The 25,909-nt window shown below is 41.9% G+C and overlaps 4 protein-coding genes across 5 annotated transcripts; 1 reads left to right on the forward strand and 3 right to left on the reverse strand.

Annotated features, from left to right (window-relative positions):
- Positions 1 to 868: 868 nt before the first annotated feature.
- LOC127755897 (CBS domain-containing protein CBSCBSPB3-like) lies at positions 869 to 7,552 on the reverse strand. Of its 2 annotated transcripts, XR_008013057.1 has the most exons (15): positions 7,249 to 7,552; positions 6,997 to 7,156; positions 6,259 to 6,391; positions 5,314 to 5,484; positions 4,936 to 5,014; positions 4,591 to 4,704; positions 4,424 to 4,490; positions 4,218 to 4,323; positions 4,068 to 4,126; positions 3,871 to 3,980; positions 3,664 to 3,791; positions 3,501 to 3,583; positions 2,973 to 3,062; positions 2,230 to 2,856; positions 869 to 1,105 (listed from the first exon to the last, which is right to left on the reverse strand). XR_008013057.1 is itself a non-coding variant. In XM_052281507.1 (14 exons), the coding sequence occupies exons 1-14, from the start codon at positions 7,389 to 7,391 to the stop codon at positions 2,617 to 2,619; spliced, it is 1,683 nt and encodes a 560-aa protein (XP_052137467.1). In that variant the 5' UTR covers positions 7,392 to 7,552; the 3' UTR covers positions 2,166 to 2,616. The 2 variants fall into 2 exon arrangements, 1 of the variants encoding a protein (XP_052137467.1); XM_052281507.1 differs by lacking the exon at positions 869 to 1,105 and having other exon boundaries at positions 2,166 to 2,856.
- A 3,025-nt stretch (positions 7,553 to 10,577) lies between these two features.
- On the reverse strand, positions 10,578 to 13,215 carry LOC127754635 (uncharacterized). The gene is made up of 3 exons (XM_052280209.1): positions 13,154 to 13,215; positions 10,674 to 12,539; positions 10,578 to 10,581 (listed from the first exon to the last, which is right to left on the reverse strand). Exons 2-3 carry the CDS (start codon positions 12,509 to 12,511, stop codon positions 10,578 to 10,580), a joined length of 1,842 nt encoding a protein of 613 aa, XP_052136169.1. The 5' UTR covers positions 12,512 to 12,539; positions 13,154 to 13,215.
- LOC127755922 (uncharacterized) lies at positions 11,657 to 20,307 on the forward strand. The gene is made up of 4 exons (XM_052281533.1): positions 11,657 to 13,204; positions 13,383 to 13,446; positions 17,381 to 18,773; positions 19,275 to 20,307. The coding sequence occupies exons 3-4, from the start codon at positions 17,578 to 17,580 to the stop codon at positions 20,152 to 20,154; spliced, it is 2,076 nt and encodes a 691-aa protein (XP_052137493.1). The 5' UTR covers positions 11,657 to 13,204; positions 13,383 to 13,446; positions 17,381 to 17,577; the 3' UTR covers positions 20,155 to 20,307.
- Positions 20,308 to 22,676: 2,369 nt separating this feature from the next.
- LOC127754476 (fructose-bisphosphate aldolase, chloroplastic) lies at positions 22,677 to 25,666 on the reverse strand. Its single transcript, XM_052280025.1, has 6 exons — positions 25,412 to 25,666; positions 24,510 to 24,779; positions 24,221 to 24,330; positions 24,028 to 24,118; positions 23,657 to 23,926; positions 22,677 to 23,318 (listed from the first exon to the last, which is right to left on the reverse strand). Exons 1-6 carry the CDS (start codon positions 25,556 to 25,558, stop codon positions 23,040 to 23,042), a joined length of 1,167 nt encoding a protein of 388 aa, XP_052135985.1. The 5' UTR covers positions 25,559 to 25,666; the 3' UTR covers positions 22,677 to 23,039.
- Positions 25,667 to 25,909: the final 243 nt, after the last annotated feature.

A 25,909-nucleotide genomic window follows, 5' to 3' on the forward strand; every position in this document is an offset into this window, starting at 1 on the left:
ACATTTACATGTTATCTCCCCTCTCTATCTCTCTCTCTCTACTTAGAAATGCAGAACTACAAATCTCGAAACATGGCCGGTTACTACCGGTATTTGTGCTTATTTCGTTTCATGGAAGCGAGCATCTATCTTGTGTCCTATGCCTCCTGTCTAGCACATATATATGTTGCCCTTTGCAAAGGAAAGTTTGTTTAAATTCTTTTCTGCTCTCGAGAAAGGATTCAAAGTAAAATCCAAAGTAGGTTCCCTTCTAGGGGTCCATACGGGACGGAAACAAAATGATATGTATTTTTCATTCTCGAAAAGAGAAAACTAAAGAATTTGAGTTTCTACTCTAGCATTGGATACCCGTAGGAACATGACAAGTTTTGGGTTTGATGCATGTTGGAGCATTTTGTAGTATTGTACTCATAGCTACTCCCTCCGTCCCATAAAAAACCAACTTTTGGCTACGAACCTAAACGTAGTGTGTGTCCAGATTCATAACCAGAAATTGATTTTTTCTGGGACGGAGGGAGTAGCTAAGAGCACTACTACGTATCATTTGGCTAGTACAAATGTCAAAGGGTTGGCTCCACATTTCATGGCGAAATTAAAACACTATCCCTATTATCCGAAGGTCATAGTATTATTCGAGATAATCTGATCTATTTATCTATTTATTTTTGTTCTTATAAGGCGTTCATGTACATATTATTTCACCCCTCAAACTTTAGTTTGATTTGTAAGTTACATCATATTATTACTCCCAAATTGTTATATGAAATTAAAGTACCTTTTGTTCAACATAATTCGATAACTGTGGACAATATCCAAACTCCTTTAGAAAAAGAAGTACGGTGCGCTGGTGGTGAATTTGGCATGTCACCACATAATCCTTCCATATATATTGTTCTTTTTAATCACAGTTTAGAACAAAAACACAACTTTTATTGGAAAATTGATTCTAGTCACAAGTCACAAGGGCATCAAGCAACTACATAGACAGATGCCATCAATCACAACACCCAATTAGTCCATCCATGTATCTTCTCAAATATGCAATTGCCCCTTATGTTTTTGTACCAGCATAACGTACAACAGTTCATATCTCACTTCTGTAGTTCTGTTGGAGAAAAGGTAGCAAAAGGTAGATCTATTATTGGTTAATCAATGCATCAATTATAGAGTACTAAGATGTTGCAGTAAACTTTTTTGGGCAATCAAGATGTTGTAATAATGAATCACTACGTACTGTACTACTCTTTTTGTGTGGTGAGCAAGGTTAATAAAAGTAGAGGTGATTGATATATCTAATTTTATCCACATAATCTCTCATTAGTAATTAGGAGACAGCATACATAGTATATCACCTCTATCACACTAATATTATTTTATTCATTTGCTCCCAATCTACTAGTAGGTCTCTTGTGAGAGGTAGCAGCTCATCCTCACTTCTGTGAGTTCTCTCTTCACCTCATAATTCAAACTTACATAAACATTCTTATGGCTAGCAATTCAACGCGTATTTTACTTTCTCTTTAACCCATATAACACTGGCAACCCTCCTGGAATTACGACTAATCCCAACTTTAGGCTGGCTTATGGAAATGTAGCCTCATTATGAGAAAACCAACTACTTGCGCCGTTAAATTTTGATAAAAACTACATTGAATTTATTTTTCTTCCAGGAGACGAATGATTATGTCGGCATTAGCCATTTATTCCGATTTATGATAGATTCAGCTATCCTGATGAAACATGATGTGGCTGATAAAGAAAGAAAGAAGGGAAAAAAAAGAAAAAAAAAGAAAAGGAGATCAACGAATTATTGTTAGTTAAATCTAAGAAGGAAGATCTAATGTTGTTTTCAGGGATTAAAAAGAGGAAAAAATGGTCAACACACCATTAAAGTGACCAAAGAAGAAATGCTGGCGAGTTGCTACATAGCTTTCAGAACAGATAGAAATAAGTGGCAACGCATCATTTAGTCTAGAGGTGCAACAAGGTAAAGAAAAATGTTGCACAAACACATTTTCCTGAGCTAAATTTTGCAGCAGCAAACTGAGACTGATGAATGGAGCAAAATCCTATCATAACTTCTTATCAGCCACATCATGCATAAAGTATTTCCAGGCTCGAAGAGATGAAGATAACAAAAAAAAGGACATTAATTCTTTCTCACATTAATAAAGAATGATTATACTGCATATATTAATTCTTTCTCACATTAGTAAAGAATGATCATACATTGTTGTATTCTTCATATCATTTCTTGCCTTCTTGGGTTCTGTCAGGGAAGAATCCACTAGATTCGTGGTGACCAGTAATTCATAATTTCATATAGCAATTATGCATAACATGCATTTCACTACATCTGTGAAAAATCTGCATGCAAAAACAGAAATGGAGAAATACCATATTTTGTTAGTTCCACTTCCAGCCCAGTTCCTCAGTTCCTGAGAAAACCTGAGACTGTCAGTTGATTGCTTTTAGGTCCTTGACTCCATGTACGCTGTACTTTATCGTCGATGTCCATCTGTCTCTTCACTCTTAATCTGTTGATAAGCTAAGAAGTTCAATCGTGCTGTTTATATTTTAAATTAGAGCCATGTGTGGAAAATTTATCTCAGACAATCACACTTTAGAGCGTCTCAAGTAAATCATCACCGCAACCCCTGTTAGAACAACTGCACCTGCCATCAAGCCATAACGAGCAGGGGTCAACTGACTTGTGTGTGAAGATGTCAACTCTGGAGGTTGCTTTGTCACTTCAGAAGTGTGCTTTGTCACTTCAGAAGCGTGCTTTGTCACTTCAGAACTGTGTTTTGTCACCTCAGAACTGGAATTTGACTCATCAGTGTACAACCTCAATGACTGAAATTGAAATTTTCACTCTGGTGAAGCAATAGTCATAATCCAATGAACAAAAAGGAAATCGCAATGTGAAAACAGAGGGACCAATCTATTTGAGGATTACAGAAAAGACAAACCTTCAATCCAGAAGATTTAGCATGGAGCACAGCCCCGGTAAGATCAGTATCTGTAGTGAGCAACACCCTATCACCTTCATCATCATCATACTGTATGGAACATTATCAAAATTTAGCTTGTAATTGTGGGTGAGGTGTGATAATTGAGCTGTAAGTGAAGTGCTTGTAACAGTTAAGGGTGCATTCACAATTTCATGGGATAATTAGTTACCTGCGCTACTCAAAATAAGACCGTTTATGCCAGTCAACTTATAAATTTCTATAATACAGGCAACACTATATATAGTCTCTCTGGTTCAATATAATGTCTATAAGAAAATCAGGATACTGAGATACATATATGGGGTGACATAAGATAAAGATAAATTCTTATTCTTGAAGTGGATGGTGGTTAAGTACTTTCTTACATCAGTTAGCATTCCATATAAAACAACATAGAACATCTTGAACGATGATCAGACTGACAACCTATTTTTTTTTTGCTTCCAAACACTAACGAAATACATAAAATAAGGGACAACAAATTACCAAAAGTTGAACTGTGCCCTTTTCGCCATCAATGCCTAATCTTTGCACCACAGAAGACACCAGCTCATGTAAACTCTCTGAACCTGCAGAGACGGAACAAACCAAACTGTTAGTTAGAGCAGTACAACCATAGTTTAACATTCAACCAACTTGTAACACCTACCACATGCAAATCTATGCATACGTCCCTTCTGGTCCTCAATCTTAAAGACAAATGAATTGCCAACAACAGGAGGATTAATGCTACTCCTGCCATCTCCAGCCTCTGATGGCATGAGCAAAGATATTTCACTGAACAATGCAAAAATGCAGGTAAGAATTGCAAATTTGAAAAAGAGGACAAAGGACAAAAAAGGAAGCGTTAATTAACCTGCGACTATCAAATTCCTCATCTGGGGGCTCCAAAGCAAGAGCTGAGTCCCAAAACTTTTGCATTATTGTGTTTGCCACATCATTCGTGGTCTCAGGACCTCCTTCAACCTTCACACAGAATGATGTTAGATGAACGGAAACCATAAGGACAAAGCAAGGAATGAGAAACGAAAAAATACGCATGTGCAGAGAGACCATTGAAATGGCTGCATGGGTAATCTGCAGAACATCCAAGCAAGCAACAACTCTCCCTTCTGTTCATTTTTAAAATTAAAAAGTTCGGTCAGATATAAAATACTAGTACCATAAAGAGAAACCTTAGGCTGAAGAAGAGTCAAGTGTTACCTCCATCAACAACAGGAATATGCAAGAATTTGCCATCGTGCATAATATGCAGAGCATCGAGAATTGATGTGTCTAATGTAGCACATTCAGGGTGTGCAGTCATTACCTTGAGCAAAACAGTGAGTAATGCTGTTAGTCTAGAATGAATTGTATAACACATCGGTAGTTTAAATCATTTAAAATAATATTCAATCTGGAGAAACAACCTTTTCTACATGAGTTAACTCAGGAGAGAGATTTTGTGTCACAACGCGCATAAGCACATCCTTTGAGCTGAATTTCACAATGACATAGCCATTAGTGCCTTAAGAAATATAAAATAATATAAACTCTAGAATAAAGAATCATTCCATAAAAGTATTGAAATGCTTACGTAAAAATCCCTTGCAATGAATTTCCTGCAGTGATAACCACTGAGTTAACCCGTAATTCACGCATTTTTCGTGCTGCTACACAAACAGGATCCCATGGTGAAACAATTGCTACTCTGCAAGTTAAAAAAGAGGTAACTCCCATGATTCAAACCACATTATGTTGGGATGATCCATTTTATACCACCAAGTTTCATTCAGTGTCTACAATATACTACTGATGTCTCACTGCCCACATGGCCACATGTCATCCTCACAGTGAGTGGTCTACTATGGATATGAATAAAACTCAGTGGCATGGTGTGGATTTATCCCAAAAATGGAATACTAATAAAAATTTCATGTACTTTGTGTTCTCCGAGATAATGGTTGACAATGAAGGTTTAAGCATCCTTTCTCTTAGAGTTTCTATTACACTGGAATGATCTGCAAATGGTAAACACAGTAATTTGGTCAGCTAAACAAGACAAGAAAACAGTGGTTAAGTGAAATCTATTTAGAAAATAATGTACAAATGCATACAGTAAAGCATCAAACATCAAACATAGTTCCAATCCTGAGAATCATCTCATTTTTCTTTGGGATAAACTGGGTATTACAAATTGCTCATAACCTAGTTCACATGGCTACTGACTGCAGTATACATTTTCTGTTCTTGTGTAGCAATGAACATTTAGATTGAAACAAAGGAAAATAACTAGTCAGCACAATATGCAACAGAAAACCTGGCAAGTTGTCTCCCACTTGACGCTCAACCCCTTCTACAGCAGCTGCTAATGCACTTCCCTGTTCTGCTGCCTTTTCCAGTCTTGATATTGCATCATAGAGGCATTTAGCAATGTCTAGCATGGCAATAACCTCACCATTTTCCACCACTGGGAGGTGCCTAAATTTTCCTAAAACGTGAGTGTTTCATATTAGCTCTAAGGAGAGGAAAATGAACATACTTGGAATACGAAGAGACAGTATATAAAACAATTGGAATGATGAGCTCATGTTATTAAAATAAGAAACACACTTTCTAACAATGACCATTGATTTCCTAGCATAGCTGTTACTGCTTTATTAACAAGTGAATAATACTTTCTTAATATGCATACAGGTCATTGGGATTGTAGAATGCTGATGTTCAGATGTTAAAGATATGCAGTTGTCCTATAGTAAATTAAATTTAGCCAAATGAGACTCTCAATACTGAAAGAATGTCTAGAAACTAGAAAGTTCCTCTGAATTTAATTTAGATTATTGCAAAAAGGAAATGCAACAAACTTGAAAGACAAACTGATAAATGCATAAAAGACTGCAAGAAAAGAGAAAAAAAATGGAAGTACTCAAATAGTTTAATAGTCTTGACCGAATAGATTTTCAAAGAGATTATACTGTAAACAGGGAAAGAGAATGCTGATTGAAGCTTCTCAGAAATACAAAAAAAGTGATAATTTTAAACAATATGGCTAGTCTAACATTGTCAACAAGGATTTACTGATCACAACATTATTATCCAAAACATTCTCACAATAAGTAGCTACAAAAAGATAACTAATGCATATGAAATATACTCCACAGCAGCTTGTAGGAGTTAAAGGAAGTGAGTTCAATTGACCCAAGTCCGAAGTATCTGAACCAAACAGGCAGATCACTGGGGTCTATGCTTTAAGATTACAAGATACCTTGGACCATTTTCTGCAGTGCCTCAATAGCAAGTGTGTCAGACATGACATAAACAGGAGTTCGTGTCATGATCTTGGAGGTGATTGTTTGCTCAACCCGCAACCCCTCTGCAATCACCCTTTTAGCTATGTCCTGTATCCAAATTAAGCAAATAAGAAACTAAAAGATAAAGAATCTCCTTATCTCCTTTAAGCTAGAAGTACCAGCTATGTCCTATATCCCAATTATGCAAATAAGGGCGAAAAGATAAAGCATCTACTTTAAGCTTAAAGTACCATAAGCATAAGGTACTTTGGCATGTACTTATACTATTAAATCATTGCTGTGATTTGTACAAACTTACAGTCGAACACATAACATAGGCACCCGCAAAGAAAAAGAAAAAAGAACACACAACATGGTTGGGCCGCAGTCGAATACATAAGAAGCAAGCCACATAAATAACAATTGATTATTGGAGCATTAGTCAAAGTATTTAAAGTCTCAACGATTCATTATTGAACAAGTCAGATGTGGCAAAAAGGAGTTGTGCAGTCCTAAGCAAAAGTTGCAATAACATAAAGCGTCCATCTTTAAGAAATCTAGGCACTTGATGTAGACACAAGTAAAAACTCTATATGGAGTTTCGTAGAGTACAATTATACCAAAACCCACTTATTAGCCAATCGCAACCACCTCCAGCTTAGAAAACACATCACAGATTGATTTGAAAAATAAAAAAAGAAGAGGAAAATTACTTTATCGGTGACGATGCCGGAGAGTAATCCGTTGGCGTCCGTGAGCAGCACGGCGTCCACCCTCCTCGCCGCCATCCGCTGGCAAGCCTCCGCCACCGTCGTCCCCTCCGGGATCGTCACCGCCTTCGTCAGCCGCAGCTTCTTCACCGTCCTCTCCCCTCTGAAGAAAAAGAAGAAAAAAAATCCAATCTCTGTAAGAATCAAAGGCGGCGAGAAGAGAGAGAGAGAGAGAGAGAGAGGCAATCTTGGTACGCGGCGTGGCTGGGGGAGGGCGTGGCTTCGGCGGTGGAGATAGCGGCGACCGCGGCGGCGGGATCATCGGACTTCTGGGAGGAGGCCACCGACGGCGGGCGGCTGCGGGTGCGGCGGTTCAGCGCCACGCCGGCGGCGCTCATGGCTTCGTCCTCCGCCGCCGCTGCCGCTCCGGTCGATAGAACTCGCCGGGATCGGCGATGTAGTTCGCAGTGGGCGGAGAGAGGGTCAGAGGGATCGTCGGCGGCGGCGGCGGTGGCGGCCGCCGGAAAAGTTGGAGGGGGGAGCGGTCGGTTCGACTGGGCTCCCACACGCCACGATTGAATACCCCACGTGGGAGTTTTGCACATCGATCTCTTGATGACGTGTCAATGTCAAGTGGGTCCCACACATGCACTTGATGGGAACTAACCAAAATGTTGGAATAAGTGGCCCAATGAATCGCAGAAATGAGAAGAATAAAGAAATAGGAAAAACACATAACTCTAATAGGAATGAAAGTGTAAAACAGATTATTGTAAAATCTAAGAAACACACAGAAATGACCGTTTGATTGGAACGTAGGAAAAATACATGGATGAGAGAGATAGACTCAAAGGAAATTTTCCAAGAATTTTGAGCTATTTTTGTCAAGTTTCTTCCAATATCTTTATAGGATTGTCCATTATATAAGAATTTCAAAGGATTGTATATGATCAATTCTCTGATTCAAAGGCATTAATAGAAAATTTTTCTATAGAATTGAAGTCCTTCAATATACCTTTTTCCTCCAAATCAAAGGGGCCCTAAATCTCTTAACTCGAGAGGGAGGAGACGGGGAAACAACGAGTTGAGGCGAGATGGGTAGGACGACGAGCAGGGTCGAGGAGAGCTTGCTAGAGCTGACGCAGACCATGATGCTGATGGAGTACTTGAAGTACACAAGCAAGATCCATGGCAGCTCGGAGAAGACATAGCGCGACAGGTCGCAGGCCATCACCACGTTGGAGTGGCTTAGAAAGTAGGGAATAGCCTTACCGCTGTCGCCGTTGCTGTGGGCTCCAAAAACACCGGCGACAACATTGATCATGAGGCAGCAGAGCAATCGACGACTCCGACTTCGATGACATAATACTCCGACTTCGATGACATAATACTCCTAATTGGGAGACCTATTACATTTGGTATTTCGGTTTAGGGGTGAACTACAGACTCAGCGACAAATTGAGGGATATAGTGACCTTATTCCAATGACTTCTAATCGTGGACCCAAATATGTCATCTTTTATGGGTCTAATTTACGCCCTTAAGGCCCATCGAGGGAGTAATCCTACGGGCCAAGTGATGGGCCACTCATGGAGCCCATTAAGAAAGCTCAGTGAGTGGCCTCAGGCCTCAGGCCCCGGCCCACAAGATACTAGTGGCCGCCGCCCTTGGCACCCGCACCGAGCACACGACACGTCGCCGCCGGCTCGCCGGAGCTGGTCCCGGATCTGTCTAGGGAGCCTCGACCTCGATGGCGACGGCACGAACGCGGGGGATTCGATCGAATCCGCTGGCCGCGCGCACTCGCAGCCGCGGGGATTCCACCTGCAACGACGGAAGGCGGGCATCCTCGCCGGCTTGCCTGATTGGGAAGGGACGCAGGTATGCAAGTTACAGTGCTAGTAGCTTATATAATGTGGAGTATTAGTTATCCCCAAGTTCACACTACAATTTGTGCGACGTTTCGTGTTCTTGGGTTTCGATGTGTGCATTATTACGTCTGTCAAAATTTTTAGCAGAAAATTTGTCGAAAATTTTTGTGGTGTTGAAAGTTGAAACAACCAGCTAATGATATCGGGTTAAGGATCGGAGAGGGGGAGGGGTGGTGGATTCGATTCGAGTCTAGTAAACCACTGGTAGTGCCACAAATTGGCACTGGAGAAGTGCTAACAGATATGAAATTCCACCTGAATTATTATCTTTTCGGAAAATGGAAAGGGAGCAGAAATTCTGTTGCAATTCTTGCGAATGCAAAAGCCTGCATCACCTTCAGTTAATGGAGATATTGGTTCAGTAACTTCAGGTGAGAGCTACATCACTGCATTTCAGTTCACTGCACTTTAACTTAGGAATAAACGAAAAAAAAGTGGGTGCTCCGAGCCTCCGAAGCTGTCGACTCACAAATGTTCTATGTTATATACTTCTATATAATGTACAATATCGCTGGGAGTTTGACGGTGACACAAAGATAATAAAGAAGAGCAATTCATAGAAAGGGGTCGACTTAATTCCAATCTGCTATCAATCCCATGCAGGACGTAGGACAAGCAAAATACATATAGGTATTCAAATACATCACAATAAACGAAGGGAAAATATAGGACTTCTCCAATTGAGTGTGAAAATCATGACAACAAAACAAGACCACAAATATGCAAACGGCAAGTAATTAAAAGGGAGGGACCAACCAAGAGGCTTTCAAAGTTTCAAGGATACATATGTGTACTGGACTTATTCAAAGAGCCCCCCAAAAGCACTAAACTTATTCAAAGAGCTTCTGTGTATTTATTTTGTAAAATCTTTCCGGTTTCCAGGCACGGGAAGGCAGTAGTTGAACTAGATCCAGCTTGCTCTTGTAAATTCTGAAAAAAAAAAATCCACAGCGTTAGATTTCAGGTACATGTTAAAAGTACATACAGAAAGGTAGTATATCGAGTCATGCACTCACCATAGTATTTGTGGCACATTAACTCCTGAAGCTGCTGGAAGGTATGCCATTCTTTTCTTCATTCTCACCATGTGATTGCTTTGTTGTATCTTTTGGACCATTTCTGTGCTCCCTTCCCCTCCTAAACCTTCTTGTCTTGAGCTCTTCTGAACTCTCGATTCCATCCTCATTAGCTGGCTCATCCATAGGTATAACATTGCTGGTTTCAGTACTGCTTTCTTGAGGTACTTGAGAATTGTTTTCAAATGCTTCATCCTTGTGCCACAGGCTGCTCTTTTCGATGCCACAGTGCCAAAGCAATGCCCAGATTAGAGTAATGAACTCGCCTCCAGACTCGAGATTATTCTTATGATCTGATGCATTCCAGCTTGGGGCGATGTGCACAAGTAAATCAGCCCAAACCTCAGCTAGGATCTTCCAACAGGCTTCATCATCCTTCATTCTGATCAGGTCCTTGGCTAGAGTAACACCTTGCTGCAGTATGTTCATTTTCAATTTCTCATCTACACTGCTTGTTGTTGCTTGCAGTGCAATTCCCATGAGTTTGTTATATCTACACCATTTCAGGTTACAATCCTTGAGTTGTTCGCGGGCATGCTTTAAGGTTTCCACAAATAGCACTTCAGGGACAAGAAAACTATCTGGTAACAGTTCAGAACGAAAAACCTGTAGATAAGCGCAATACTGTGACAAGCTGATCGCGATATGGTAGTTTGTTTTGAGCCCAGCAGACAGGCCACTGTTCTCGCCTATAAGGTATGGGTAGGAAGAGAAGCAGCAGAGCTTTTTTTTCATGTACGACCAGGCAGAACACAAGAACCCAGGTTTGGTTAAGTCAATTTTCTTGTCATGCGCAAGCTTGATCTCGCAGAGGCTGGTCGCGATGTGCCACACTAGAATGACTTGAGAGCATGTACGTAGCTTAAGGCAGGCCCATTCATACCGCTCAAACTGGATGGTTGAGCTTCTCAGTGATGGGATTTCTCTCGGTAACGGTCTACTGGTGAGGCCGATGCGGCAGATTGCCTGTAGGATTGCTAGCTTTACACATTGAGGGATCTTGATGGCTTCACCAGTTTTTTTCCCATCCAATTTGCCTTCAATCTTTCCCAGGGTGATGACATTTGCCAGTTTCCATAATGTTGGCTTGTAAGTAATTTGCTGCAAGAAGTCATACTGATCGATACGTCCATGCCATGGTTCGCCAATTTTTGACTCGAAAAATGACCTTACTAGATGCTTCGTGAGTCGTTCACTCACAAACCAAGCCTGGTCCTGCACATACTTGCACAGGACAAGTAATCTTGTCCAGTTTGATACCAGGTATGTGACTATTTCCCAGATCTCCTTGAACATCACACAGAACATGAACACCCATGTCATGATGATGTCAAAATTACATCCATCCACCCAGAGCACAAGATTGCCCTCTGGGGGTTGATAGACCTTGCGGATTCCTACGGCCAGCCAGAAGGCAATGGCGAAAGTTGCGGCGGACAGGAGCAGACTCAAACAGAGAGAACCAAGCCCTTCCCAGAAGACCAATGGGTAGAGGGTGTAGAAGTAGTCTCTGACAAATGCAAGCTCCAACTCAAGGATCCTGAATGTCCGCTCAGCCTCGACAGCCTGGTGCTCGTCCACCTTCTCCTCCTGCCGTTGTCCTCGGCTATCAGGAATGAACTCCGAGATGATTAGATGCTGCATGTCGTTAATGCTATCTTTGTTCAGTGTCACATCTTCAAGCCTGCACCGAAGCAGCCTTGACAGTGAGAAGGCCATGCTCAAGTCTTTAAACTTACTGTCTCCATCTCTGTTGTTCATCCCCTTCCAATTGTACTCCTGAATCTTGCCCAGTGTGACCAGTGACTGAGCGCTGCTGTTGCTGATATTTATAGTGTATTGAGGCTTCTTTAAGGTGATGTCTTTGTTGGACTCTCCGCAGATCAGATATTTTTTGCCTGGCATCATAGTTGATGTGTTTCTATCATCATGATTGACGCCTGTCTCCTGGTCCTCAGGAATGAAGGTGCGCATGTACTCAGGAATAAACTCTGAGCTCCGGCCATGCCACAAGGATTCGTTTGCCATGCCATGTGCGAAGAACCGGTACATGCTCTTCAGTTGCAGGATGGCCCAAAATGACCAGAGTGGCCTTGCATACTTCAAGCCACGAGTGCCAACCAAGACCCCTGCCCCTATGAACTTGATCACATTTGCCAGCTCCATGAATTGTCGATCACGGTCTGAGATGCCATACCCAGAGAGATAGCCGAGGCTGGTACGGAGACTCACCAGCACGATGGCCCAGACCGGGAACAGCTCATTCTCAAACCTCGCGGATTGCATGGCTCCAATGAGGTACACTACTATCTGATCAGATAATTCGTCGATGCTTTCAAGAATGGTGGTCAAGATTGAGCTACGAGTTCGGCAGCGGTAGAAGTCTATGATGAACATTGCAAGGAATATCAATGTCACCAGTGCCACCAAGGACTCAATGCGGATCAAGACATAGATGTTCTCTTTCAGCATGACAAAAAATGATTCAATCACAGCACGGACGTCCACCATTTTCAATTTTTAAGCTTGTTCGATGGCCCTGTTTGTTAATTTATTGATGATGAGCAAGTAAAAGATAAACAGGAAATTTACAGTTATTACTCCTACACTAGGGACCATTTTATTATTAACTTTTTTTTTTTCATTTTGGCAAGCAACAACTCATGATACGGAGAATGCATCAAGCAAACAGTATATGAGTTTACATTTTGGACAATTTTCATCTCGCTGGTAGCACATAGTGTGTACATGATATATGCTGCTCTTATTCTTTTGCAACAAGATACATAATAATTTGAAGTGCAGAAATAACATCTATCTAACTACTACTGCATTTGTCAAGGGATCTGTAGAGACTTGTTTTTGTGCTAGTTTTGGTTTAGGTTGTAAGAGTTGGGCTTTCTAGGTTTGTTTTTTTAGACAATAGATCTTTCGATGAATGAACCCAGCTAGCTTTAAAAAGAACTAAGGAAGCCCATGGTTTTTTTTTTTTTGAGAAATGGGATTAATTTTCGTACGCACAGTGAATCAAGAATCAAAGAAAAATGCAATGAGCAGCCATACATATGTAAGAACTTTCCATGTCTACATGCTGCAGGGCATGAGTGTATTTCCAGACATTACTGACTGTGCTAGCTGCAGGTGCATGCGTACCTGAGGGTAACTGGATTCAGAAGCTGCTGCTGCTGCCCGCTCACTACCAAGGTATCACTGGCAGAAGGAAAGCTTAAGCTTTAGTAAATCGGTACTCATATATCCTAATCAGAAAGATTAATGAGGACTAATAAAGTATTTTTCCTTGACCAAAGGAGGTCATTTCCTTTATTTTCTCTGTTTGTCTCTTTTCTTATTTCCTTTTTCCTTTTATCATTGCACCCTTCAGGTAGTTGCGCCGGCTGGAAAGATGCATTAGCTGCAGGCAGCAGTCAACTTGCTTCAGAGTCATGGTCAGTGGTCTTCTACTAATTATATTCCACAACTACCTTTTGCACTAAGTAGTGCCAATTAATCATGCATCCACATGTCATTGGAATAAAGCTTAGAACTGTCAGTTTGCATTCACCCTTCACAGGAGTAAAGCTTAGCACCAGTATTCTAAAAGTCGGCCCTCAGGCGGCTAACCTGCCTTGGGACTCTTGTGCTGGTCCTGCTATTTGAGTGTCCTATTGTCTAACTTGCCATTAGAATTTAGAAATATACTCTACACTTTAGTTTCTGTACTTGACATTTTTTTTGAAAGCTTACATAGTTAGATTGAAACAAGCATCCCACATCTTACAATGAGTCGTCTGTCCGCCTTCTCCTCCCATCACAGGGAACACGCAACCACTGTCTTACCCCTAGAGAACCAGGAAAAAAATGAGTAATGAAATTTCTGTTGGATTTTGGATGGATTGAACACACCCTAGTAATACGAATCTAGATGGGGAAGAAGTCTATCTAGATTTGTATATGTCCAGATTTGTAGTTATAGGATGTGTCCCATCCATCTAAAATCCCTTGTATTTTGGGACGCAGGGAGTACAACCTACCAGCTATTAATTCCAAAATTTTTAATTATTAAATCAAGTGAAAACTATAACTGAGACTCCTAACATAGCACAACTAGATGTTTATTAATTTGGAATCAAGAACCTATTAAATCATGAAAAAACCACTCTATAATTGAGACTTGAAGCCAAGTGAAACTCCAACACAAATGCAAACATTAAGTTATAAAGCATACTAAATTGTGACTCTAGCACAAATGCAACTAAATACTTATTTACTTTTGGATTTTTTAAATATTAAATTAAAAATGAAAGTAACTGAATATTAGGATGGACTCTACATATGATTTTGCAATCATTATTAAGTTTGATATCATTTTGTCCTTAGTACTTTTAAAAAAATTTAGGAGTAAAGTAGATAAAAATGCCCATGCAATGCGGACTAATGAATTATAATTGGTTGCTAATAGTCCTAGGGAAAATCCCAGATATGCCATTAACAAGCGCCCAATTCCAAGAAATAACATCGACAAGCGCGAGTTTCATGAAATGCCATCGTACAAGTGACTTTGTTCTAGAAATATCATCGCCGTTAGGTTCTGTTAGCAGCCCTCCGTTAGGTGCTATAGGATGAACATTGCATTTAATGGCGTGGGATGGACGGAACCATAACGACGATGATATTTTTGGGACAAAGTCGCTTGTACGATGATATTTTGTGGAACTTGCACTTGTCGATGGTATTTCTTGTAATTGGGTGCTTGTCAATGGTGTTTCTTGGATTTTCTTATAATCTTATCATAGATATCTTGTATTTACTAGCCAATGTCATCTAAATATATTTATGATTAAGCTATCAAACAGCTATGGCCTTACTTCAACATCAGTAGACTGTCAAAAACCGCTGTGTAATACTTCCCTTCAATACCAAATGTAACTTATTTAGTATTCTCAACTTTTTCCTAAATTTGATTCATTTCGAAACTTTGAATAACTTTTTCCACTTTTCTCCCATATGTGCTCTTAGGAAATAACGATATTCCTCAAATAAATTAGGAAATCCATATATTTGAAACGTCAATAAATGAAGCCAAAAAGAAAGTCAATCAAGTTATTTTCTTAAAATTTGTACACAAGTCTAAGATGGTTTATATTGAAGTTAGAGAAATCATCATGAAAGTTTGTATTTGGCTCATAAAGCTCGAAGGCTTGTGGCGGCGTTGTCGGATGGCCATATGATGATGTGTTGTTTAGTTTAACGTTTAAGGATAATGCATGATCATTCCAGAATTCTGGTGGGGTTGATGATGGTCTAACCCACCTTACCATTCTTAAATAAATTATGTGGTGGGGGTTGGTGATGGCCTAACCAACCTTACCATTCTTAAACAAGTATGTGCTTCTCCCTTTTGGCTTTTAGTTAGATGCAAAAGATTCTAGTCTTCGTCATCGCATCATCATGTATGCCTAATGCATCTTGTGCATGTCTTCTCTTAATTTGTTATCTGGTGGACACACTGCAAATAAATAATACTGGCCAAAGCCCTAGACCTTGATTATATCAAGAGCTAAATAGTTGCAGCTACTTTTTTGCAACTTTTTGTGAGTGCGGTCATATTGTAGAAGGCCTTTTTTTCTGGAAAAAAAAGGATGTCGGGAATCTAGTTGCGCGTGCGTCCTAGCTCTAATTTATGCAAAGGTCTCCTTAGAACCCAGGAATGCAAAAAACATGGGAAAAATGCATATGTAAAACAGAGGATTAAAAACGTGATAAATTTAGGAATGATCATACGTTCACATAATTGGTGAGGAAAATGCAGGAATACCCTGTAGTAAGTTAATGTAAATCAGACTTGAATGTTTTAATCCATGCATCTTGAGGCCAAGTACATAGAACAGTGAGTGCTTTGCCTCAATCCTATGTGCATGAATAGAAAAAAGAGCTCTATGTTTTCCTATGAATTTCCTTTGGAAACATAGCCAAAGGAATTTTTTCTATGTTTCTCCTTTGCTCCATTCGTACAAACCAAATGGATGAAACGTGCAGGAATTTTTTCTATTTCTATAGAATTCATTTTTCCTACAAACCAAAGGGGGTGGGTTAGGACAACCTTCACGCATATGTTGCCTCCCCAAGTTTTGTAACCTCATTTTGTATGTGCCATTAAGGCGTCTAGATATTCAATAATTTCTGGATGAATACAATACAGACCGAGGAAAGGGATGGTGAAAGACTGAAACTGTTCCCACCACTGTTTTCGACTAGCGCTATATTGGTAGAAATCAGAAATGAGCCTTAGTCAGTGTGGAATTCTCGACCATTTCCACACCTACTTGTGGGAGTAAGACTGCAAATAATTGTAGCATTTCAATATAGCCTTAATAGTTATAAAGTTTTCTTAAAAATATTAGACAACATAGACTATTGTCTCATACACCCTCCATAATATTTAATCTAGAGTGAATCTATGTAGAGAGAAGTAAAAATAACAAATTAGAATAGTGCAATCTCATTTATGGTTGGATTTACAATTTTTATTTCTCGATAAAAGGTGTAATCTCACTCACAGTTAGATGTGTGCAGCGGATTTAATTTTGAATATTTATAGAGGAATATCTAAGACAATAGTATATGTTCTCTAATTTAGTAATTTTCATAGGCTACTATGGTCTGCCCAACTTTGTATGATTGGACTCATTGTATGATACTCCCTCCTTTCCTAAATGTTTGACGCCATTGACTTTTTAAAATATGTTTGACCGTTCGTCTTATTAAAAAACTTTTGTGAAATATGTAAAACTATATGTATACATAAAAGTATATTTAATAATAAATTAAATGGTAGGAAAAGAATTAATAATTGCTTAAATTTTTTTGAATAAAACGAACGGTTAAACATGTTTAAAAAAGTCAATGGCGTCAAACATTTAGGGATGGAGGGAGTATCATTTAAAGGAATGAGGGCATCCAGTGCTCAGGACTTAAAACAGTTTCCCATTTGAAAATGCTATATTGCGATAACCATGTGATAGATAACATTTTTCATTGACGCAATAAGTCATGGCAGCAACTTTTCTTTATAAAGTCATTAAAATTCTATGGGAACGCGACAACCATATACTAGCGTTATGTCTTCTTTTAAAGTAAGCATCTTGACTTGACGTCAAAACCAGTGAGTTGAGCTTATCATTTTGGGATGAGCTAATTAACTAGCTAAGTTGCTATACCAAAGTTTTCAGTTCAAGCAGTGTTAATGTGTTTGGCTAGCTTGCTAGTTAAGTTGCTAATGTGTGTTTAGCTTGCTAAGTAGGCTTCGTCAGACGGCAGTAGTGTGCAAATGCAAGATGGCTAATATTGTTCTGACGATCCTCCACTTGATCACAACTGTAGGAGGGTTGTTCCGTCATGACAGCACCACTGGTGCAGCCAGTGTCGAGTTCTGGGTGGCGGCGGCGACAACGCTGCTGCTGATCAAGTTCGCCGTCGATTCCATCGGCCCCCGCTTCTCCTCCCAGAAGTACATCAACCCTGCTGTCCAGCTCCTGCGGATACTGAACCACTATGCTGTGAGCTACACCCTGGGGCTCATGCCGCCGTCGTCCTCCCATCAAGGTACCGTGGCGAACGCCTTCTTCAAGGTGTGGGCCGTCCTCATCGTCACCATGCAGGACAGCATCCGCATCGGCCGGCCGTACCAGCCCAAGGAGATGACCCTCGTCGACATGCTCACCTCGCTGTGGTCAGCCAACCAGCTTCGGGCGAAGACGGCGATACACCTCAGGGTGCCTCTCTGGCTCATGTGGTCCATCCACGCCTCGCGCATCGTCTGGTACTACATCACCTCCAGCGCGGCTGCCAGAGCTAGAGATGATGACATGAAGCTTGTCAGTGACTACATGGCGATGCCGACGCAGCACACGTCCAACGATGCCAACCCGGCCACCATGGCGGGGTACAAGTACATCGTTCTCGGGGAGGAGAAGCTGAAGCAGCAGATAAAGGTCGAACCACCCAGCTTCACACAGGCGCAACTTGCGCAGGAGGAGGTCATCACTGTGGAGAAGGTCTGGAGCCAAGGGAGCAGCGATGCCCTGCTCGGTGAGGCCGGCGACAGCAGCAACCGGTTCAAGGACGTGTGCCTCTCCTTCGCCCTGTACAAGCTGCTGCGCCGTCGGTTCTTCAACTTCCCCATACATGAGGCCAGCCATGCAGGCACCCGGCAGCTCGTTGCGGACGCCATCCTAGATGACAAGAACGGCTACGAGAGGGCGTTCCGTGTGACGGAGGTAGAGCTGTCCTTCCTCCAGGACTTCTTCTACAGCAAGCACGCTGATGTCTTCGCCAGTGGCTTCCCTTGCGTGAGGTTGCTGCTATCGCTGCTGATGACAGCAGCTGCCTCATACCTGGCCTACGCAGTGCATGATATGCCTAGTGTTAGCACAGGCCTCACTGCCAAGGGCCGCCTCGCTAGGATCAGCCATGGAGTGTTCGTCACCCACTGCATCATCGCCATACTTGTCATTAGAGAGCTCTGGGAGATTATCGTGTACGTCTTCTCGCAGTGGACCAATGTCTTGATCATCTGCAGCTACATCAGGTTGCGAGGACGTCAAGGCTGCTGGATCCAGGGGCTGCGGCTTTGGATGATGGAGAAGGTGGCGAGGATCATGTTCTGGCTCATCGGGAGGGGACGAAGCCGACGGGACCGCAATATTCGCCAGTGCAACCTAGTGATGTCGGCTCGGACTGGAAGCATAGCCCGCGTTACAAGAGTTATCTTTAGGTAAACAATTTATCGATCTCTTCTAAATAAATTGAATCCATTTTCGTTATTCATCAGTGCACTGAGAAGAGTTCCCCTAAAATCTTAGTTGACCAATGAATATAATGTTGATCAAGATCCACGGCATAGCAACCGTCTTCTACCTGAATTGAGCATGAGGGAGGGAGACGGTGAGAATGGTGGTGTGTTGGGTTGTGGGCCTCAACGATGCTGACAAGGGAAAGGATGGTGGTGCGTTGGGTTGGGGAGCAGTATAAGCGGGTTGGGTCATGTAGGCAAGGGAGAGGGAGAGGGTCGGAGGTTTGCACCATTGTATTGAAAAGTGGCTTATTGAAAAGAGTGTGTCGAACTTTTAAAAATCAGTTAATTGATGAATAGATGACCCCTTTATTAGTCATCAATCACCATGCTATTTTGATCATGATTATCAACGGATGACCAATTTGTAGTTCTCCTATATATTATATATAATTCAAATCAATTTTTCACCTTGGCATACAGAACAAGGAAGCTGCGGAGGGAGGTGAAGATGGAACTGTTTTCGTCAATCAAGGCCCTCCTGAATTCTCAAGAGGCGTCAGCGTCAGTGGCGGCTGGAAGGACGAGGAGTTCACCAGAGGAGTTGGCGCAGAAAAAGAACGAGCTATTGCGGTCTTACCTTGGGAATGCCTTCGCCGACATCGAACACCTTGTCGGTCAGATCGAGCATATCCAAAGAGAGATCAAGGGCGAGGGCGAGACCCACAAGATTCTAGCCTGGCACATCGCCACCAGCCTCTGCCAGATCAAGCTACTGGAACAACAAGCCACCGGTCGCTGGCGAGACGACCTGTATAACCTCACTCTGCCCGAGGGCGGTGGTGATGGTGAACTCGCAGATGTGTGGCCGCATTATGTCACCGCCGTCACCCTGTCCAACTACTGTGCGTACCTGGTCAGGCAGGCACTGGTGCCGGACAATGGCCTCGTCGCCTACAAGGTCCTCCATGAAGTGAGGAGGGAGGCCGCACAATCCATGCGCGGGTGCAGCGCGATGCAAGGGCTTCCGCATCAGCTCATCCTAAACTCCAACAGGCCGCGGTGCAATGGGGACGACGATGAGGAGGGCATCATTGACATTGGCGCGCTGCTATCGGAGGAGCTCGTGGCGGCGTTCGGTGGCGGCGCCGAGGTCGAGCTGTGGAAGAGGCTGGGCAAGTTCTGGGCGGGTTTCCTGCTGCACCTGTCGGCATCGACGAGGGCGGCGAAGCATCAGGTGCACCTGCGCGGGAGCGGGGAGCTCACCACGCACCTGTGGGTGCTCCTTTCGCACGCCGGCTTCCTTGGTGAGACCAGCCATGGCGATCAAATGCTCGACCCGGCTGACCTCACCAACTCCTAATTATGCTGAATTATCGTATATAGATTTATTAACATCTATATGAATGTGAGCAGTGCTAGAAAGTCTTATAACCTGAAACGGAGGGAGTAGCTTGTATCATCATATCATAGGCAGATTGTCTGTACTTTTAAGCATATATTGCAAGCTAATAAACTTGGGTTTAAGAGCAAATTATGACATATCTTTGTCATTCCCCATTGGGCCACTACCACTCTATAAATACTACACAAACTGAGGTAGCTTAGCTTCTTTTTTTTTTAGATATAATGGGCAGTACCGAAATGACCACCACTTAAACAGTTCCAACCCTTACAAAAGAAGAGAAACAAAGATTAAGCTTGTAATCTTCCCCTGAAGTTCCATCCTTGCCTAGAGAAGAAGCTCATCACACTGTGGCCTCCAACATCTTGCAGCCTCTCTTCATCAAATATAAAAAAAAATACGGCACTCCACATGTTTTTGGCTACTTGACATTCAAAAAAGAGATGCTGTATAGTCTCATTAGCATTACATAAACAATATCAGTGATCCCTTTTCATTTCCTTTTAACTAGAATGTCTTTTGTCAACATGACATCTTCTCCCATATACCATAGAAATGTCTTTATATTTAATGGAAATCTAGGCTTCCAGATAATAGAATTGTATGATATCTCGATACATGAGCACCTTATACATGGAGTTAACCGTCAAGATTCCATTCTTTTGAACTTTCCATTTAAAAAGATCATCTTGTTCAGATAGATTAAATGCACAAACTCTTGAGACCAGTTTATACCAATCCTTTAGAGGTGTTGTACTAAGCCTCTGCCACTATTGTGTTCCTTTTCCTTGCCAAAGAATACAAGGAAGAATATAGTAAGTTGAATGGCCTATCACCACACCAGTAATCCTCCCAAAATCTCACTTGAGAACCCTTCCTAATCTCCTAGGATCCCAATGGCAGAAAGGATTTCTTAGCCTCCATGAACCTTGCCCAAAATGAGAGCCCACTCGTCGCTTTTCTACTTCAGTGATATTCTTTTTGGACACATACTTTCTTCTAAGAAGATCATGCCACAACCCCTCTTCATTAATTAACTTTGCTTAGCAAATATTTCTTCTGTACCTCGAGGTTAATATTCTGAGACCCCCCACATTCTTTAGGTCTGCATAAGACACTCCATTTAGCAAGTCTATGGCCCTGTTTGGGGGAGCTTGTCTGCTAGAAACTGCCCTAAACAGTCCACAACTTCTAAGAATCTGTAGTTACAGATTCTGAAAAATGAACTAAAAAGCCAGAAGTTGAGTTTCAGAGATTTTTCAAATTCTCAGAAGCTGGCTACCAAACAACTGCTTCTCAGAATCTAAAGCTTCCCCAAACAGGCCCTATATTTCTTTTTATGCTCATCACACTGCAAAAGAATCTAGACCAGTAATTACCTAGATTCTTGAGTGTACCTTTAGGTGCCTCAATTAAAGGAGATCATAAACATAGCTAGGCTACTTAAAACTTAATGGGACTACCTATATTTATGTCGCCATATTTCTTATGAAAAATAGTTAGCATGTATTTATACATTGTAAGTCCCTAAATTACATATGTAATTTTAGTGTATTGCAATGTAAGTTCCAAAGTTACATATGTAAGTTTCTAAATTATATATGTAATTTTAGCTTCACGTACTGTCATTTTAAGTTGAGAAATGCTATTATTCAAACATTTTTGGCCTCGCCATTTTAATGGGCCTGCCAACGTGACAAGGAACTGGATATGGACATGATGATATGGGTTCCTGGGTCTAGGTCAGCACAAATCGCAAAACCAATCGAACGATTAGAAATTTGACTGTAATGAGGGAAGAAAACTGTTGCCACAAATATAGCGATTCCGAAGCTTAATTGATCAAAATCAACCTTCCTCCAATAGACAAAAAATTTCCTTTCCAACTACTCAGTTTCTTTTGGAATATGTCCTTGATCGCCTACCAAATCCTTGTTTGATAGTCTCTTGTGAAGTTGTGATGCATCAGGATACCCATATATCTGAATGGATGTTTTCCCATCCCGCACCCAAAATTAACGTGCTTATAGGCCAAAATTGCATGCACTTATGCACTGAAATTGTGCCACTTATGGGCCGAAATGATAACCACTTTGGGATCAAATATGCAACTTATGGACATGACCACACGAGTTCTATTTAAGCATGTTCACGAGAAACTTAAAAAGAATAACACATTTATGTATTTTTAATGGAAGTTATCAAACAAAAAAAAATCAGCATTTGGTCATGATCTTCAGTTTTCACGCTTTTTATAAATCTTTTCATGCCAAAATAGAAATTTGGACTAGAGGAACACAAAGAAAGCAACATATATACGCATCGTATTCAGAGTTAACACAGAATAAATCATAGTGATGGGCATGAGTCAGCGAAGTAGGCAAGCAGCTCCTGAAGTGAGTACAATTTTTGCTTCAATTTATGTGGTGCCAGAGCAGGGAACAGATTGTGAAGCAAGGCTAAGGGGGTAACCAGAATAATTCCAGAAACACAAGCATGTATATATACGCAAAACTTTGCAGTAACCAAATCGATTCACAGGCCACACATACAGGTAGTATACAGATTCGTCTACACACAAGGTTATTGCAGAGGCAAAACACGAGGTATGTATATCAAACGCTCTAGAAAAGATTCATGTGATGAAATACATGATGAACCACGTATGTTCTCAAGGTAAAATTAATTAATGCAGTATAGTTTTAACTTTGTCCATCGATCTCAACCTGTAACTGTGACGACACACTGGCTACAGTGCCCTCGAGGTACTAGCAGTATAGCAGTAGCTGTAGTACGTAGCAGCAGCAGCAGCAGGTTCACTGTCTTGATTGGATTGGATCGGATTAGTAGACGTAGTTCTTGACGAACATGCCCTCCTTGGCCTCGGCGGCCTCGCCGTCGCTGGTGTACTTGCCGAGCTGCGCCAGCGAGTTGGCCTTGGCGCGGAGGAGCAGCGCGTCCTGCGCCGCCTTCACGTTCTCTGGCTGCCCGCCCCACGTCTTGAGGCACGTGTTCTGCAGCGCCCTCGCGTACGAGAACGACACGTGCCACGGGTTGGGCCCCTGGTTCATCGCGTTCAGGTTCTGCGTCGCCTCCACCTCCGACTGCCCACCCGACAAGAACTGCACCAAACAACAATCAATCAATATTATCGATCAGCTCTACTTTCAGGTTTATTCTTGATCATCTACATCTGCAGAGACAGTTAGTAGTATCGTTGTGCAAGAAGAATCATGTCAGAATTAGCAGATCAACATTTGCAGTGGCAGTTTCTTGATCAACATTTCCAGTCAGGTTAAGCCATTTTGCAAGAAGAATCAGGTTAAGCTTTTAACATTTGCAGCGGCAGTTTCTTGATCAACATTCCAAGTCAGGTTAAGCCATTTTGCAAGAAGTAAAGCAATATTAGTAGCTTCCTAAGCTTTAGTTTCAGTTTCTTTATCAGTGGTAGAATGCTGACCATGATGCCGGGGACGGCAGGGGGGATCCTTCTGTGGAGGAGCTTGAGGGTGTAGTCAGATACTTGCTCAGGGGTGGCCCTGTCCTTGCACTCGGCACCGGGTGTCACCATGCTTGGCTTGAGGAGGATGCCCTCGAACATCACATTGTTCTCGGCCATGTAGAAGAAGGTCTCCGCCCACACCTTCTGCGCCACCTCGAAGGTCCTGTCGATGCCATGCTCACCGTCGAGGAGGATCTCAGGCTCGACAATCGGCACCAGCCCGTTGTCCTAGTATTATTCAAGAAAATTGTTCATGCTTGCAGCATCATCAGGAAAGAGATTTATTATGTTCTTGCAGTTTTTGTTCTGTAATCAAGTTTGATATGTACCTGAGAAATGGCGGCGTAGCGGGCAAGGCCCCAGGCAGCCTCCTTCACGGCGAGTTCAGATGGGCCGTTGGGGATGCTGACAACAGTGCGCCTGAAGATGAAGAACTTCATGTCAGACACTGGAATGATATCCAAATGATAGTATGTGAAAGGTAACTGGCCATTATATTTGTAGGTGAAAAATTTGTCTCACCACTTGGCGAAGCGAGCGCCCTGCTGGTAGTATGCCGCCTCGCGCGAGGCAAGGCCGTCGAGACCTTGGCACCATGACTCATTGTTGGAGCCAGCAAGGGGCACAAGACCCTGACATCGAGCACAAATTCAGAAGAATTAATGTTGTAGTTCCTTCAATCTAGAACAATGATTTTCTCTAGTAATAACAACAACTCTAACACATTCAGTTCTTTAACAGCTTTAATAAATTTGATACTACTTTGAATGAGCAACAAGGATCAGGGGTCAGTTTGGAGTGAAATTCATACCTTGTCGACCTTGATACCTGGAACGATTTTCTGCTCGGTGAGGATGTCGACAATCTTCTTGCCATCTACAGTTGACTGGTACAGAGTCTCCTCGAAGAGGATAGCACCGGAGATGTACTGTCCCAAGCCCGGTGCGGTGACAAGGAGGGTCCGGTAAGCCTGGCGGTTGGCCTCGGTGTTCTCAAGACCAATTGAGGCAAGCCTCTTACCGCAGGTCGCGTTCGACTCATCCATGGCAAGGATACCCCTTCCTGGTGATGCAATGGTTTTCTACAGCAAGAAGGATAAAGTTTTTAATCTTCTAGTTCTGAACCATAATTGAATGAAAAACTCATCTTAAGAATTTATTTATCCAAAGTTGATAAAAGTATGCTTGTTATGTTGTAGGATTAGAAGTTCCAAACTTTTCTTCTGAATTATGACCTGCAGATGGTTCATAGAACATAAGCAGGACACATGAATGCTTCATGCTTTATCCTTACAACTGCTAGTGGTTAACCCATGTCATGTCTTGATGCAGATGTCGAGTTTACAAATGTATTACTAGTATATTTTGAGTCTCTAAGTTCATTTGGTATACACAAATCATATCTATTTTGCTTTCTGTGAAGTTGAAGATAGAAATTTTCCTTCAAATGCATTATATAACTTTGAAGAGTAGATTTGAACTAGAGATGCCAGTATATTTGAATAATGTTATATCAAAACAGGTGTTTTATGTTCACTGAATTCTGCTATATATAACTTAGCTTGACTGCACATCCTATTTGATTTCCTGACGATAAAGTGCTTATATCTATCATGAAACTACATAAAGTTCCTTCACTTGTCATTGATATAAAGAGGAAACAAATGCATGCCAAAAACCATAGAACAGTACGGATGATATTCAGAAAGCATACCGCGGTCTTGACAAGCTCATCGTCGTAGGCACCAGCGCGGACAACCATGGAGACGGTCACCGGCTTGGGGGCGGCAGCCTGGCGGGTGGCACCCCATTCAGACTTCTTGGGAAGGAAAGATGACTTGAGGAGAGTAGCAGACGCCATTGCTTCCGGTTTCTCTGAAGGCAAAGGAGAGCAAGGTGCTACTACCCTCTCCTTGACACAGGCCTTTTCTTTGCAGTCTTTCCTTAGAGGGGGGGTGAGAAGTGCAGCAACTTCTCAGATTTAAGGGCAAAAGGGATATGAGTTGTGAGGTGGAGGTTGGCCTCCTGGATATGAATGGCTCTGCTTTGGTTGCTCCAATCCTCTTGCCACCACCTCCTTTGTCCTGACCCTGGCAACATGATTTCCTCCCCATGATTTTCCTTTCCCTTTTTTTTGTGTACCATGTAAAAACAGAGTTTTTTCTTCTTCGCGATACGCGGTCCATAAATAAGGATCATTCCTGGCTGGATG

The sequence above is a fragment of the Oryza glaberrima genome, chromosome 11 (genome assembly GCF_000147395.1).
Source record: "Oryza glaberrima chromosome 11, OglaRS2, whole genome shotgun sequence".
In the NCBI taxonomy this organism is placed as follows: domain Eukaryota; kingdom Viridiplantae; phylum Streptophyta; class Magnoliopsida; order Poales; family Poaceae; genus Oryza; species Oryza glaberrima.